At 35.9% G+C, this 17,291-nt stretch overlaps 1 protein-coding gene across 4 annotated transcripts; it reads left to right on the top strand.

The window, feature by feature from the left end:
• The first annotated feature begins 3,307 nt into the window (after positions 1-3,307).
• On the top strand, positions 3,308-17,185 carry plekha2 (pleckstrin homology domain containing A2). 4 transcript variants are annotated; one of them, XM_083555244.1, is made up of 12 exons: positions 3,308-3,774; positions 8,653-8,802; positions 8,912-8,968; positions 10,327-10,375; positions 10,452-10,549; positions 11,717-11,851; positions 11,950-12,066; positions 12,155-12,223; positions 12,382-12,452; positions 13,813-13,876; positions 14,319-14,396; positions 16,383-17,185. In XM_083555244.1, exons 2-12 carry the CDS (start codon positions 8,662-8,664, stop codon positions 16,665-16,667), a joined length of 1,164 nt encoding a protein of 387 aa, XP_083411370.1. In that variant the 5' UTR covers positions 3,308-3,774; positions 8,653-8,661; the 3' UTR covers positions 16,668-17,185. The 4 variants fall into 4 exon arrangements, with proteins under 4 accessions (XP_083411370.1, XP_083411372.1, XP_083411371.1 ...); XM_083555246.1 differs by having other exon boundaries at positions 3,384-3,778; XM_083555245.1 differs by lacking the exon at positions 3,308-3,774 and adding an exon at positions 4,193-4,480.
• The last annotated feature ends 106 nt before the right edge of the window (positions 17,186-17,291 follow it).

Genomic DNA, 17,291 nt, shown 5'->3' with positions numbered 1-17,291 from the left:
TGCTGCTACATAACCAAATAGTTTTTCGCCCATGTTCTCTGTATTTATTGTCCTGCATGCACCATATACTGTTGTATTTTTATGTAATATTGTGTACTGATACACTTGATAGACAAAAGAATTGGGATACCTGACCTTTCCTGCAATATGTGGTTCGTCTCCAAACTGTTAGCACAAAGCAGGAGGCACTCAACTGTATACGGTTATAAATCTTGCGTTCGCTTGAGCCTGTTCCGTGTCCCTGTGCACTAAGCGAGCTCCATGAAGATATGTTTTACATGGTTTGGAGTGGAAGATCTTGAGTGGCCTGCAATAGAGATCTGATCTCAACCCTACTGAACACCTTTGCGATGAATTGGAACACGGACTGCATCCCCAGGTTTCCTCATATTACCTCATCTACATCAGTGCAGGACTTTACTAATACCCTTGTGACTGGTGAACACAAATGTCCACAATCACACTCTAAAGTCCAGTGGAACATCATCTCGAAAGAGTGGAGGGAATTATAATGGATTAAATTGGCACCAATGAGGAACGCAATGTTCGAAAAACACACCATATTTATGAGCAGGTGTCTGCAAACTTTTGGCAATGTAGTGTATGTTGTGCCATGGTTTTTAAAATTAATTTTTCCTATTGTCTCATTCCTTATACACTTGACTTCATAAAGTGAAGCAGATTCTCCATAATACCCTTCATATATACAGCTAAGAGGCAAATGCTGCTTTTTTTTATCGCTCTGGAGATGTAATGATATGAACATAGTGTAATTCACTCACTAAGACATATCGTTCCAATACATAACTATATTAATCATTGACATTCTTACATTTTGTAATTGTTTGCAAATTGCTGCTGTGAAAGAACAATAAAACACAACAGCACTGGAAAGCTGCACTTAAAGGTACAATATGACTGCACCATGTCATTTGTTATTGATTCTTTTCCTATAACAGTATGTCCTGTTGTGTTTTACTGCTTATGTTTATAACATGTTAACTTGGGAACCTGAAATGTAGCAGGTGACCTCCTGCCAATACAAAATGGTATTGGTGATGTTCCCTAAAGATACAATATATAGACAAATGTTTGTGGGCATCTGACCATAAGACTGGTATGTGTTTTTTGAGCATTCCATTCCACTTTTAGTCCTCATTTGCTGTTACCTCCACTCTTCTGGGAAGATGTTCCACTAGATGTTGGCGTGTGCTTGTAGATATTTGTGCTTGTTCATATTCAAGGGCGTTAGTAAAGCTAGGTACTGATGTAGGTGAGGTGAGGTGAGGAGGCCTGGGGTGCAGTAGGATTGAGATCAGAGCTCTATAGCAGGTCATAAAAGATCTTCCAGTACAAACCATATCTTCATGGAGCTGGCTTGGTGCACATGCTGGAAACAGACATCCTATACAATTGTGATAACTGTTTGGGGATGAACTACATATAGCTGCAGAAGTCAGGTGTCCAAATACTTTTGTCCATATAGTGTTCATTGTGTCCTGTTCATGTAAATTGTCTCAGTGATTATAAATACATCAGTATCCACCTCAACAAAAGACTAGTTTGGAAAACCAAAAGCAACAGAGTCGGTTAATTTGGCTCAACTCACTCGTCAAAGTCGACTCTTCCGGCTCCTACACGTTATCTTTTTTTTCTTTTTTGGAAAACCAGACGAATTTTGCTATTTTATCATAGATTTTAACTAAATCGTTTAAGAAAAGGTATAATATAATTAACAAAATGGCATTATTTCAATAGCATTGTTTAAAAAAATTACACGTGTGCACTTGACACAATACGAGTCCCTATTCGACTCACCTAACCCACGTGACCAGTAAAGCGGCTCCCCCACATATATGTATAAACTAGTCTCTCTCTGTCTCTCTCTCTCTCTCTCTCTCTCTATATATATATATATATATATATATAAATATATATATATATATATATATATATATATATATATATATATATATATATATATATATATATATGAATATATATATATATATATATATATATATATATATATATATATATATATATATATATATATATATATATATATATATATATATATATTCGGCTCTCAACGTCCACTTAAGAGTCGGTTCAAAAAAGTGTCGATTTCTCAACGTGCACCTAAGAATCGGTTCAAAGTGTCGACTCGTTCAACACATGACTAGTGAGGAAGCGGATTATTTCGTCATGGAGACTTTCTGATGTGATGTTTTTTTTATCTAGCTTCTGCTGCGGTACTTTTATATGGAAAATGTCGAACTTGTGGTTTGTTAGATGTGATAGATTGCATGCAAAAGTTTGGTTTAGGTCAAAAAGTTTGAGTAAAATTATCTTAATACCTCTATTCAGTCAATCACTGTGATATAAAGACTTGAAAAGAGATCATATATACAGTTTTTTTCACACACATATGCACACAACTGTTAAAAGAGGCAAGACGAGAAACGATAAGATAAAGATCTAGATCTGCACGCATCAACAAAATGACAGAGAAAGCCCATATCCATTAATTCATCTTAATTCTATAAATGTTGCATGATGAGTGCGAGTGTGTTTCCATGTGAAGTTGCATTGTGTTTGCACTCTGTTCCTCTGCTTGTGTTGACCAGGTTATACACTATATTGCCAAAGGTTTGCAGACAACTGGTCATAAATATGGTATGTGCTTTTTAGGCATTGCATTCTACATTTAGTCCCAATGTGCTCATATAAATCCCTCCACTGCGCTGGTCAGATGCTCTACTGGATTTTTGAGTGTGTTTGTGGAGATTTCTGCTCATTCAGACACAAGGTTGTTAGTAAACTGATGTAGGTGAGGTGAGGAGGCCTGGGGGTGCAGCCAGCCTTCCAATTCATCCCAAAGGTGTTCAATAGGGTTGAGGTCAGAGCTCTAGGGCAGGAGATCTTCCACTCCAACCCATGCATGTTCATGGAGTTTGCTTTATGCACAGGGACATTGTCATGCTGGAACAGGTTTGGGTCTCCTAATTCAAGTGAAGGGAAAATGTCATGCTACTGCATCCAAAGACCTCCTGTACAATTGTTTGCCTTCAGCTTTGCCATAACCTTTAGGGGAAAGAACCACATATGGCTGGGAATGTCAGGTGTCCCAATTTCTTTGTCCATATAGTGTTTATACAAACTATATCTAAATGTGCACAAGTGTTAAAAGAGAAAAACAATACAACATAGATCATGCATGCATCTCCAAAATGACAGAACGCCCATGTCCAGCAATTCATCTTTATTCCACGGTGTGGAATACGGAAAGAAAACGAGAAGATAAAATTTTTCTGAAGGAGACAACGCCATCTCTAGATCTAGATCTGCATGCATCTACAAGATGACCGATAAAAACCCATGCACGTTCACTCAGCCATCTCTTCAATCATCATTCCATAGTCTGTGGTTCAAGTCGCCATAAAAGTTGCACGGTGCGCGAGCGTGTTCCCATGCGGCGTCGCGTTGTGTGTTTGCACGCTGTGCCACTGCGCGTGTTCCTCTTTCTGTGCACAAACGGAGTGCACACACAACCGGATGCGCGGTTTTGGTTTTAACTCAACGGCAAAGTCAACCCGGAAAAAGGGCCATGTCACTGCTATCATGTGCTAACGCTAACTCTCGGGCTCGCGCATCCAAATCCGCGTTGAATCGGCACGACCATGCTGTTCCGCCGCGCTCGCGACTTATAACACTGTAGCACGAGGATCCAGGACTGGGTGGGGGGAATTAAATACCTCCTGGGGACGATCAGTAAGTCAGTGTCTCTTTTTGAGTCTCTCTCTATGTGTGTGTGTGTGTGTGTGTATGATGGTGTTATTAAGGTGTGGCAGCTTGACTTGTTGAGGTTCAGGAAGAACTTCAGTCCTGCTCCCAATCCTGCCAAATGACGTCATCCTTCCACCTCCTCTTTGATCTCAGGACTTCTTGGAGACACATGGCTTCGGAATCCAGATGCTGAACTTAAACCTAAACTCAATCCCCACTCCAAAAAAAGGACAAAAAGCTAACCCTGAATGCCATGAGATACTCATAAGTATCTACTCCTAGGCAGTATGGTAGTATCTAACCTAAAAACAGTGCATGGGATTGGATAGAGATGAATCATAAATATTTATTCTGTAAGCAGACTTTGCGAATGGACAACACTTCCTTGTTTCCAACAATATTATCTCCACTTGTTTACTGTTTGGGATGTGCCATTTTGGATGTGGCCCCTGTCAACTGTTGGTCTTTTCAATGTCAAACAGCTTCCAGGCAGTATTTTAGCTTTTTTGTTTTGTTTTGTTTTTGAAAGAAAAAAGACAAGCATTCATAAAAATCCAGGTCAGGTTGTTTTGCATGCCATGTGAGAAGATAAGGATGTGTCTCGGTTGAAGGTATTCAGTCTTCAAGCTCACTACTGAGTACCTGCTCTTAAAGATCTTGCAATCCTTGGAACCGGGTTGGAGCACTCAGGGTATATCATTTGTTGATTTTATTTATTTATTTATTTATTTATGTGTATGTGTGTGTATATATATATATATATATATATATATATATATATATATATATATATATATATATATATATATATATATATATATATATAATTTAAGATCTGTGAATTGACCGTGATTCATTTCCAGAGTTTCCATTTGCAATGCGTTTCTAGTTAAACGATACCTACTCGGTGTAGGAAAGGTGTACACTTGAAGGTACCAGGACAATGACATGGAAAGGTCGGTAATTTATTTAGAGAATACAACTACATCAGGTAGTTTTGTCTGGTTTCTATAACAGATGGTTTTTGACTAGTTTTGCATAGATTATAAGTCGATATGGAAATATCAGGAGGGTTCCTGGTCGACGTGCAGAAAAGACTTCACCACTTGCCCACTTCTACGGGCTGGATGCCAAACTGCACACTACCTGCACTAACTATGGCAGTCTTTGCTTGTGTGCTATTTTTAACAGCCTACTGTTTGGGAGTACAGCACCGGAGATAAAGCGTGACACGAAACGAACTTGTATGGCCGAGACACAACGTGAACTATAAGTGGTCGTAAGTGTTCCATGTCGTTCCATAATAGATTCGATGTTGTAATTGTTGGATTAGTGTGCGGTAAAGAATGAGAAACGGTTCATAATGTGCAGGTTTTGAGGAGTAAGGACTTAAAAGTGTACACACAAACAATGTTTTTTGATAACCGCATCACTTGTAGTGTTGTATTCCTGAAGTATTTACGGCAGACGCTCGGTAAGTTAAATTTAAACTGTAATATACACCTAGTGGCCAATTTAGTAGTTACACCTTTCTCGGGTGCAAGTTATTGCACAACCCTTTCAGGTGTAATAGTGATGTGGTTTTAAGGTGTGTTTCGTCAGTCAGAAACACAGCAAGAAATGTTTCCCTGGTTCAGAAGAAATCCAGTACATCAGTCCAGCATTGGCTTGAATATGCCTTCATGCAAAAATATGGTGCATACATAGTGTGGATTTAAAGACAGCAATTTTTGTAACCATGTTATTATATAAACCATCTGAATTTTTTTTTGTGTGTGTGTGGTAGGGTATTATGCTGTGCATTTGTACGAGTTTGACAAATGTATTTCTTCTCATTTCGAACAGAATATTTTGCATATGTGCAAATCGTGCTGTAAAGCCATTTGGGCCAGGGTGCAGTGAGACAGCGTTTCCTTCAACTTTCCCTTTTTTTTTTTAATTTATGTGAGTAGCATTCGATGCTGCGCATGGCTACGATGAATTGGGGATAACTTGATTTCTAAAACGACTATCATTTTGAAAGATTTTTCAATTAAGCGTTGGCTTGTTAAAATAATGTTCTTTAAATCAGTCGATCTTTAGTTTAAAGACTTTACTGTATTGTGAACATATACCAATTTTTTTTTGACTATTTTAATCCCCATACTAACAAATTTCCAAAAACCGACTACCTAATACAAGCCCATACACCTTAAATGCTCAAGTTAGCCTGTCTGCCTCCAACAAGTCACCGAGCTCACATTTTCTATCTTTTTTCTATGTTTGATGTGAGCATTGACTTGCTACCACATGATTGGCTGTTTAAATATTTGCATAAATGCATAAAAGGTACGCTGTGATAAGTACTCTAAATAATTGCCACAATTTTGAATCAAATGTTCATGTTTCCTAAAATGTGTTATGATTTAATAGCCAGACGAGTAGCAAAGGCTGGTATGTGGACACCCGACCTTCACAGCCATATATGGGTCCTTTCAAAAACTATGGCTTCAATGTAGAGTTGGTCCCTCCTTTTTTTTGCTGTTAAACTCTCCTTTATTCTTTTGGGAAGGTCTTATAGAAATTTAAGGAGTGTGGCTGTGGGGATTTGTTCTCATTAAGCTAAGAGTATTACTGATATCTGGGAGTGGTAGCTCAGCGGTTAAGGGTTCAAGCTGCCACTCTTGGGCCCTTGAGCAAGGCCCTTAACCCTCTGTGCTCCAGGCCGACCCTGACACTAGCTTCTAAGCAACCTGGGATATGCGAAGAACAAATTTCACTGTGCTGTAATGTGTGACAAATAAAGGCTAGTCTATTCTTCTGACAACTGCCTCTCAGAAGTGTTTGCTGAGGTTGAGGTTGAGGTCCAGGAACTTGGGAACCCATGCCATTAAGGATCTCGCTTTGTGCACTGGTACATGGTCAGGGAACAGGTCTCTTTGTTCCAGTGAAGTAGAAAACTTTACCGATACAACAAAGACATTTTGTTAAATTGTTTTCTTACATGCTTGTGGCAACAGTTTAGGGAAATAAAGATGTGATGGCGAGGTTTCATAAAGAAAATGTATAATTATTAATATGATTGGAAATGTTGTCTCCTGTGTCAGGTGCCGTACATTATTTTCTTCAGGACAAGGAATTTTTGCATTCTGGTTTATTTTTTTGTCTTTGAAATCTAGTGATAACAGGATCTAACTTGTCTTGCGAACGTTTGTGCTATTTAACGATAAATGGTTTAAAAATAACGACCTTTATTAACAAAACTAAGACCTGCAATCTTTGACATTTTGCTGTGATAAAAGTCGCATCACCTGGTCGATTATTTTCCTAGAACATCCCTCCTAGCCATGTTTTATGCCTTACTTATAAACAATAGTGGATGGATGAAGTACACACTTTTTGAAGTTGAATACAAAGTGCAAATCCCCTGCTTAAACATTACTCCAGCCAAAAGTCCTCCTTAGCCATTTCTACTCGCTTTTGAATATACATATGCATCAAAAGAAGAAGTCCTGATTTTGAAGAGCTATATTTTAATAATTGATTCATTTAGTTTTCTATTATTACCGGCACAGAATGAGAGAACCCTGAAATGAACCGTGGTGTTGTTATAGGTTTTACTAATTCATTTCAAAATAACAAGAAACAGCATGTTTTTCTAAAATGGAAGATATTTTGCATTCAAATGCTGTGAAGTCAAAGTTTCCTACAATGAACTTAGTACATAAAGTACAGATACATGAACAAAGTACTCAAGTGCATTACATTTACATTTGCATTTGCGGCATTTAGCAGACGCCCTTTTCCAAAGCGACGTACAAAAGTGCTTCGAGTCTCTAGCGATAAATAAATCTATACTGGTTTACAAGATTACAAACTTAAGATAAATATAGCTCTTGAATTCTACAAAGCAAACTTGGAAAGTGCTAATTTAAGTGTTTCAGGAAGAGGTAGGTCTTCAACCATCGCTTGAAGATCTAGGGGAAGTTCATTCCACCACCTCGGTGCCAGAACAGAGAAGAGCCTTGAAGTACATTATCCAATACTGTTTACAAAACGCATGCACAATATGTATAGAAGATTTTGGACAGATTCATATGTGCTTTAAGTACATTCCATTTCACAATTCAGCCTCCATTCACTCTTATAATAACCTCCACTATTCTGGGAAGATGTTTTTGGAGTGTGCTAATGGAGATTTGTGCTCATTCACCCACAAGGGGGTTTCCCAAAGGGGTTTAATTGTGTTGAGGCCACTCAAGATCCAAGCTCCAAAGCCATTGCATCATGTTAGAACAGGGTTTGCGTCTCCTTGTACAAGTGAAAGGGAAAATTAACCGCATCGATTGTGTGTCTTTTAAATTTGTGGTTACTTTAAGGAAGAACTTCACAAGGTTGGAAAAGTCGGGGGTCCCAATACTTTTGTTTTTAGAGTATGCTGTGAAATCACTGTGGCTAAACCGTATTTGAAGCTGATATTAAACACTATATTCTGTCTGCATATCTGTGACCACATAATAATAATATTAATAATAATAATTCTGTATTAATGCTCTTGGCATAAAAATATTATGTCACACTGCTAGTTACAGTTTTACCTGTTGTTTACCTGTATTACAGCATCATTAATAATATATAATTAATATATTATAAACTAGGGTTCGGCATTGCATGGTGATATTGTTATTGAAATGATCTTACATTTATTATTTTGAACACTTTATTTGTATTTTTATTAATATATTGTTTGGTGCCATGTAAAAAAAAAAAAAATTAAAGTGGGGATTTCAGGTACTGGTCACATGTGACATGAAAGTGTTGAAGTACACGTGCGTACCCGCATACGCAGGCTTTAACAGGTCACTTCTGTGTCTTTTCCGCTAGATCTGGGACATGCCTTACCTGGACAGAAACAATCGTATTTGTGGATTCTTGGACATAGAGGAGAATGAGAACAGCGGCAAGTTTTACCGGCGTTACTTCATCCTGGACTCGCCGCACAACTCTCTCCTCTGGTTCATGGACAATCCACAGGTAACTCAAAGCATGCTCATTACCCATCCACAGACCATGAGGTTTCTGTGGTTTTCAGTGTGTGCACTTTATTGCTCTTAAACAATTTCCCATGTCTCCTTGGGAGCAGAATTTGCCGGAGGGAGCAGAATCTGTTGGAAATATGAAGCTGAGTTACATTTCGAAGGTAATCTCATTATTATTAGTAGAAACGTTAGTATTTAGAGGTGGGAAGTAATGAATTACAAGTACTTAAGAAGATTTTTCTGGTATCAATACTTTCACTACTTGCACTTTTTCACTATTTATTCTTTGAACAACTTTTTACTTTCACTCATAACATTTTCACACAAATATCACTTTCTACTTCTTACATTTTCAAACCAGACTTGTTTTGTTTGAATCTTTTTCTGTGACATTTTTCTTCTCATCGTTTTTCTTCGCTGTTTTCAGCCCATCAACCTATTTCTTGTCGTTGCGTGGCTTTTTCAATTTACCACTAGTGTATCATTTCCTGGCTATCACACGTGAAAACAGAGACATTCCTGATCACGTGATCATCATCATCTTTTCTCTGCTTGTGTTCTATATGGTGGATGTTCAGCCTGGATACAATCATTAGAGAACAAAATTTTTAATTATTTTGTATTAATATATTAATATTATATGAGATCCAGTTACCAGCGTGACACTAAAACAGGAAGTAGTAATGGCTACTTTTAACTTAAGTACATGTCCGAGCCAAAACTTCTTTACTTCAACTTGAGTGAAAAAGTGTAGTGAGAACTTCAACTTTTGAAACACGAGTATCTGCACTTTTACTTGAGTGAAGGATGTGTGTTCTTTTGCCATCTCTTGTATTTTATATGTGCAGTATAAAAAGAATGCATAGCAATAATTTTGCTGGTTTTCAGTACTGCACAGCTGCCAAACAAGCAACCAAAAAACTATAGGTCCATTTATGTATTGAACAAATATGTTTGTTTGTTGCTTGGACTTCCTAAAGTTTGGTCCATGCTACATTTTAATAAATAGAAATGAATGGAAATGATCGTTACAAGTGTTTAAAAATTTTTTATAATATGGGACATTAATTTTGTTCCAAAGGGACAATCAGAAAGTAGCTTAATTAATTTGACTGTTTTCAGAAGTCAAATTATGAGGAAATTATTAATTATAACTACTGCCTACTATTGAAAGATATAAATATACAACACAGAGCTTCTCATGAAGCCTTTGGCTTGATGTGACTTATTGTGTTCAAATTGTGATTCAGAAACCAAAAAATTGTGTCTTTCACTGAAAGAATGATCATATAAATATAAAAAATGCTTTTACACATGGTGCTGGCAAATGTGCTTGTATTTAATATACACTGTTTTGCAGCCGTGCATTTCTTTTCTTTTCTTTCTTTCTTTCTTTCTTTCTTTCTTTCTTTCTTTCTTTCTTTCTTTCTTTCTTTCTTTCTTTCTTCATGAATTTATTTATTTATTTATTTATTTATTTATTTGTTTCATTTCTTCTTAACTCCTAAACTGTTTAAAGGTCAGTGAGGTGTCAGCCAAACAGAAGCCCAAGACAGAGTTCTGCTTTGGTGAGTGCCAGTTTTAGTGTTTTCTCCATTTCTCGAAGTCATTTAACATAAATAACACTCTTGCTTTTAAACGCAGTGATAAACGCTTTGTCTCGACGGTACTTCCTGCAAGCCAACGATGCCGTGGACTTGAAGGAGTGGGTCATTGCGCTGAATAAGGCCACTAAAATTACAGTAAGACAAGGGTGCATGTGAAACTTTGCTTTTTTGTTTTTAAATGCGTGTGCTGCTGGTGGTACAGCTCCTGCAATAACACACAATCAGATCAAGATACGAGGCAGAATTAGATTAAACAGACCAGAATCAGATGAGGATCAGAGTCGGGATCAAAAAATTATTTTGCACAGTACAAATGGGGGGTGTCAGCACCAGAAAACGCAATTCACATAAAGGAACTAGATAGATAGATAGATAGATAGATAGATAGATAGATAGATAGATAGATAGATAGATAGATAGATAGATAGATAGATAGATAGATAGATAGATAGATAGATAGATAGATAGATAGATAGATAGATAGAGAGAGAGAGAGAGAGAGAGACAGACAGACAGACAGACAGACAGACAGACCAATCGATCTGTGTATATACACTGATCAGGCATATGACATCATAATATTATGACTGGTGAAGTGAATAACACTGATTATTTCTTCATCATGGCACCTGTTAGTGGGTGGATAAATTTCTTAGGCAGCAAGTGAACATTTAGTCCTCAAAGTTGACGTGTTAGAAGCAGGAAAAATGGGTGAGCGTAAGGATTTGAGTTTGACGAGAGCCAAATTGTGACGTCTAGACGACTGGGTCAGAGCATCTCCAGAACTGCAGCTCTTGTGAGATGTTTCCGTTCTGCAGTGTTCAGTATCTATCAAAAGTGGTCCAAGGAAGGAACAGTGGTGAACTGGCGACAGGGTCGTGAGCGGCCGAGGCTCATTGATGCACGTTGGAATGAAGATCTAACAAATGAGCTTCTGTAGCTTAAAGTGCTGAAGAAGTTGATGCTGTTAATGTTTAGAGCAGGATTATATATATATAAACAACAACAGTGAATCAGTGTGTGAGGGCTTCACATTAGGAAGTAAACTGATTTGAATTTGGTTTCCTAGCATTAGGGGATGTTTGTGTGTGTGTTTGTGTGTGTGTGTGCTGTTCCTCTTTTGTCTTTACCACAGTGCTCCTGTTTTCACCCTACTGGGTTTGGAGAATCTTTAAATATACTCTGTTTGCAGATCCTCTTTCTAATTCCTGGTTTACCCATGCAAAATTGATTTGCACATATTTTTTTAACAGATGCGTTTTTGTTTTTTTTAAAAATCCGCATTTTCTGATCCATGTTCAGGTTCCTAAAAACCCAACACCAATTACTCAAAGCACAGACAGTGTCCCTGTGCCGAGCCAGACTCAGCCAGCAACGCCACAGGCCTACAAAGCAGAGATTGTAGGAGGCGTGGTGGTCCACACTCCGGTCCAGCAGGTTCTTAATTGCTTTTTTCTCTATTCACAAGAATTATTTATTAGTAGGTGATGGTGCAAGAAAAAAAATGTCAAAACCTTTGTTCTATTTATTTCTAGAACGACTCGGACGATGTGTTCAGTAATGAAGTGACTCCACATGTGACTCTGAGAAGATGCCAGAGTTTACGGCCAAACGTTGTGAGAACAGGCTACTGCGTCAAACAAGGCAACGTGGTAATGCCAGATGGGTCATGTGACTTGTGGTGCTAATGAAACTTTTTTTATTGACCCTTTATGCATGTTTTCTCTTTTCTTTATTCAGAGAAAAAGCTGGAAAAGAAGATTTTTCGTTTTAGATGACCAGAGTGTGAGTTACTATAAAAATGAAACGGTGAGTGTGTGTTTGAGAGAGAGAGAGAGAGAGAGAGAGAGAGAGAGAGAGAGAGAGAGAGAGAGAGAGAGAACTTTTCCCGGCTTTTAAACAACTCGCATGGTTTGGTCTGGGAGTAAAATTTATATTAACCATTAAAATGTCTGGTTCTCTTGTAGGATAAAGAGGCATTACGCAATATTCGTTTGAGGGACATACAGAAGGTTCATGAGTGCCTTGTAAAATCAGGGTAAGTACATAAAATGTTGTAGTACGATATAATTAAGCGATAAGTAAAGCACTCGGGGATGTGCAGTTAAAGGAAAATAATTAATGACTGGTGGTTCGGTGCAGCCCCCCTGAGTTTATTAGTTTCCTGCATATACCATGTCGAGAAGTTCGCATTTACATAATGTCCTTCATTTATAAAAAATATAGCTTGTACTTTATCATTCAGACACATGCACGTTCCTTTGGTTTGTAACAAACTAGGTAATTTAATGATATGAAGATTTATTTTGACTAAAAAAATGTATAAATGAACAAATGTTCAACTTAATTTTCATTGTAAAATCCTCCCTTAGCACTCAAACAGTTCGTTTCTCCAAACATTCAGCTGAAATGCTTTTTCTACAACATGTCAAAGATGTTATTCACTAGTTGGGGATTTCTTTCTAACCCTAATGATCCGGTTTATCCCAGAGCAGTTCGATGGGATTTCAGTGTGGTGCCTGAGCAGGCCGGTCCATGTTAGATTACACTCCAGCTGGCTGACATATGCTTCGGGTGAAGTCGGTTCCAATTGTCTGCAGTCCAGATGGAATTGTACTGGTAGAAATATTGGTTCAAGATTCCTTCAACCGGGAATGAGTCTCCAATCTTTCAAAACAACCCGAAACCATTACACTGTGAGGCAGTTTGGCAACATCTCCGTCTTACATAAGTTCTTCTGTTAGAGCCAAAAATGTTAAATGGACTCATGTGTCTATAGAACTTCCATTTACGGTCCAATTCTTGTGTGTTTTTGCCTTCAAACAAAAGAAACTGTTTCAAAAACGAAAATGATAGTTGTCCTCAAACCAAACGCATCACTTATTTCTTCATTTATTAAAAAATGTCATACTTTTATATAACAGTTTAAAGACATTAGATTTAATGTTGTGGAGCATGAGACAAGTTAGTTCCAGGTGTCAACCACATTATAGCAGCTATAATAGGTATAAAGTTTCCTCACTAACGTCTGGGGTTTTTTTTTCTTATACGAATAATAAGATGATTGTCATGTCAAGTCCCCTGTCCTGAAAACTGCTGCGTCAAAAATGACTGTAAAAATGCACTGACACTGGCGACTCATTCTATATATAAAAGAGATGAATAAGTGGGAATATGCATACGTCTACGTTAAAAAGAATTTGATTCCTGTAAAAACTACATTTGTTCATGAGAATCATTGAGTTTTATAGGATCAGGATTTAAGATTTGGTATTTATTTGATGGTTTTATTGAGTTTTGTGATAAACCTGAGGTGCTGAGGCTACATTTCTTTACCTTTAATTCATAGAGCACTTTTCTGCAGCTTATTTAATTTTTTCCCCTTGTTTAATTGTCAGGGATCTGCTGTCACGTGACAACCTTTTTGAGATCATTACAAACGCAAGAACCTTCTACATTCAGGTTGGTTGAGGGTTTTTTTTTTACGTTCTTGGTAAAAACACACATACGTTTTGCTGTGCACCTGTGCGCATTTTGAATGTTGCTGTTTTTGAATGATGTCCGCCTAAAAGGACGACTGCCCAAGCGTGGTGTAAACAGCTGTTTTTAGACCATCCAATGACTCTGAAGCGTACAATGAGCTGTGAAGCATTCTGTAAGCATGATTAATAAGCTGTAGTAAACAGGTTCAATCTTGCCATATGTCATAGTGTAGATTTATCATTAAAGGAAGTGATGGGTTTCTGCATGATTAGTGATGCATAACGCTAGCTAATCTCTACCACATTTTTATTAATTAAAGTTATATTGTAGGTATTTTAGTGGTTCAGTTTAAAAATTGAAGGTTGAAATTCTGGGAGTATTTTATTGTATTGATTTTGGGTTTTTCTGTTTTTTTTAACAGACAGACACACCTGAGGATATGTTTGGCTGGATAAGAGACATTTCCTCAAAAATTCAAGACTTCAGAGGACCAGCAAAGGTAATGTGTACATGTATTTTCATGTAGTCTGAGAATTTAAAAACATGATAAGTAAATAAAAATTACATTTTGACGGAGTATAATATATATATAATTTTACCCATTTATCTACTCATATCATTACTTTATTCTTTGTAGAGGGAAATATAATGATGAGGTTGATCCTTATAATATTACTACTACTACTACTACTAATAATAATTATTATTATTATTATTATTATTATTATTATTATTATTATATTACTACTACTAATAATAATAATAACAATAATAATAATAATAATTATTATTATTATTATATTACTACAACTACTAATAATAACAATAATAATAACAATAATAATAATCATTGTTATTATTATTGTTATTATTATTGTTATTATTATTATTATTATAATTATATTACTACTACTAATAATAATAATAATAATTATATTACTACTATTACTACTACTACTAATAATAATAATTATTATTATTATTATCATTATTATTATTATTATTATTATTACTACTAGTTCTACTACTAATAAAAATAATAATAATATTATATTACTACTAATAATAATTATAATATTATTACTACTACTACTACTAATAATAATTATTATTATTATTAATATTATTATTATATTACTACTACTAATAATAATAATAATTATATTACTACTATTACTAATAATAATAATAATTATTATTATTATTATTATTATTGTTATTATTATTATTATGATTATATTACTACTACTAATAATAATAATAATTATATTACTACTATTACTAATAATAATAATAATTATTATTATTATTATTATCATTATTATTATTATTATTATTATTACTAGTTCTACTACTAATAATAATAAAAATAATAATATTATATTACTACTACTACTAATAATAATTATAATATTATTACTACTACTAAAAATAATAATAATATAATTTTTTTTACATAATAATAATAATAATAATAATAATAATAATGTTGCATTGTTGAAGCAAATGTGAAATCTCTTCCACATTATTGTTAATATACACATCATCTTGACTATCAAAACCATTTCTGTGCTTTACCTTTCAATTTTCTTCCTTCTGTTCAGCATCTACTTAATTATTTCCCGACGATTATCATTGTCATTTATTACTCACATTAAATTGTGAACCGTCTTTACAACTAAATTCAATAAAATTGTGTTTACAATTTCCAAAATGCAAAGTGAATGAACAGAAGAAAAATCTATTTCAAATCGATATTCGCTGTGACCACATTTTGGTTTCAGTTCTTCCTTTTGCCCAATTCTGTACAAGTCAGGGATTTTGCTGATTCAGAGTCAGGTGTATGATTAATCAGTTATATTTATAACATATGTCGGTTGAAACACAGTCATTAACAGAAACAGAAACAGCTGTGTAGGAGGCTTCCAAACTGGTAGCTTGTCTATCACAATTTTTTTCCATCTATTCAGCACCTACTTTATTTTTTTCCTAAAATGCATTTGATAAAATCCCCTGCCACCAAAATATTAGCGCATGTGGTAAGGGGGAAAAAAAACAAAGGGTGAGACCTCAGCTATCAGTTGCATTTTCTTTTGTAATGCTTCAGCTGTGTGGTTATATATTATGTGTTCTATTTTGGAAACAGTGCGTAAATGCTCATAACCCCTGTGCCAATAGGGTGGGGTTTAATAGCCTGCATAGCATGCGTGAAAGGGTGTTAGCGTTGTGTCATGTAAATATGTGTATGAGGAAAATTATGAACGTGGATTGGTTTCACACAATGGCTCAAGTACACTTTTATTCCCTTCACACTTTCAGTGCCTTATAAGAGTAAAATGAAAGAGAGTTCACACATTATTATCTGCATGTCAGAATCTGTGCATTTCAGAATGATGTAATAATGCCATAAGAACCTGTAATTCTGTAATTTTTCATTTTTGCCTTCTCTTTTTCTTTTTTTTTTTTTAATTTGTCTCTCCAACAGAGTTGCCGTATCGGACCCATGCAGGTGGCGAAACCGCTGCTGATCAAATCCTGCTCCACAGCACAATCCTGGCAGCCATGGACCCCCGTCCCTAAGAAAACGACTCATTCGGCCGATGAAGATTTAAGAGAGAGCGCTTTCTGCTCGCTGCCCTCTCTCTCGGACACACGGGAGACTTCAGAGTCCAGGATACGCCAGAGACATCACTCTCAGCCTCATCAATCGGTCACAGACCCACACTTTACCATTGACCATGACGTGCACATTCGCACCTCCGATGTCTAAATCTGTTTTCTGCTATGGCTGCTCACTAGCACACTTTGCTGTATTACATTATCACTTATCTTTTTGTTTCTTTTCTTTCTTTTTTTTAAAACAAAGGTCTTCAAATTTCCCACAATATACAAAAGCTTTTAGACATAATAAGTGTGACGGAAAGCAGTAAACAAGGTCGAATGGCTTTGAGATTTTCATCAGTGAGACTGTACAGGTGAATAGGTTTTAGGTGCTGAAAAGAGGAGCCGCACACAATTACTTTGTGTGCAAAAAAAAAAAGAAAAGGAAAAAATTATACGACTAAGTCAGGCTGTATAATCTTTTGTGAATATAGAAAGTTTTACATTTACGAGTAACCACACACTTTGCTCCACAATTTAACATGTAGGGCATAGACTTGAAAGTATTACGGATGATAAAAATTGTCGACAGATTGTTTTTGATTGTGTTGTACCTTTTGATTGTATTTTAGTGTGCATAAGATGCTGCTGCGCTAAAGAATTTCAATAAAGTATCAGTTTTGAGAATCGTTCACGGGTATTTTTTTTATTAAATCTGAAGAAATCACAATTGACTCAATTTAGTTCATCTTCATTTGTATGGCACTTTTAACACTATTTTTTATCCCAATGC

Source organism: Silurus aristotelis (genome assembly GCF_946808225.1).
Source record: "Silurus aristotelis genome assembly, chromosome: 11".
Lineage (NCBI taxonomy): Eukaryota > Metazoa > Chordata > Actinopteri > Siluriformes > Siluridae > Silurus > Silurus aristotelis.
The sequence above is the reverse complement of the archived record's forward strand: the minus strand, read 5'-3'. Positions and strand labels throughout refer to the sequence as shown.

What these genes read in the sequence shown, in the direction of transcription:
- plekha2 (XM_083555244.1), top strand. Translation starts at nt 8,662, where the DNA reads ATGCCTTACCTGGACAGAAACAATCGTATTTGTGGATTCTTGGACATA. An exon ending in AGCTGAGTTACATTTCGAAG is followed by an intron (nt 8,969 to 10,326) that starts GTAATCTCATTA and finishes AACTGTTTAAAG; the next exon opens with GTCAGTGAGGTGTCAGCCAA. An exon ending in CAAGAACCTTCTACATTCAG is followed by an intron (nt 13,877 to 14,318) that starts GTTGGTTGAGGG and finishes TTTTTTTAACAG; the next exon opens with ACAGACACACCTGAGGATAT.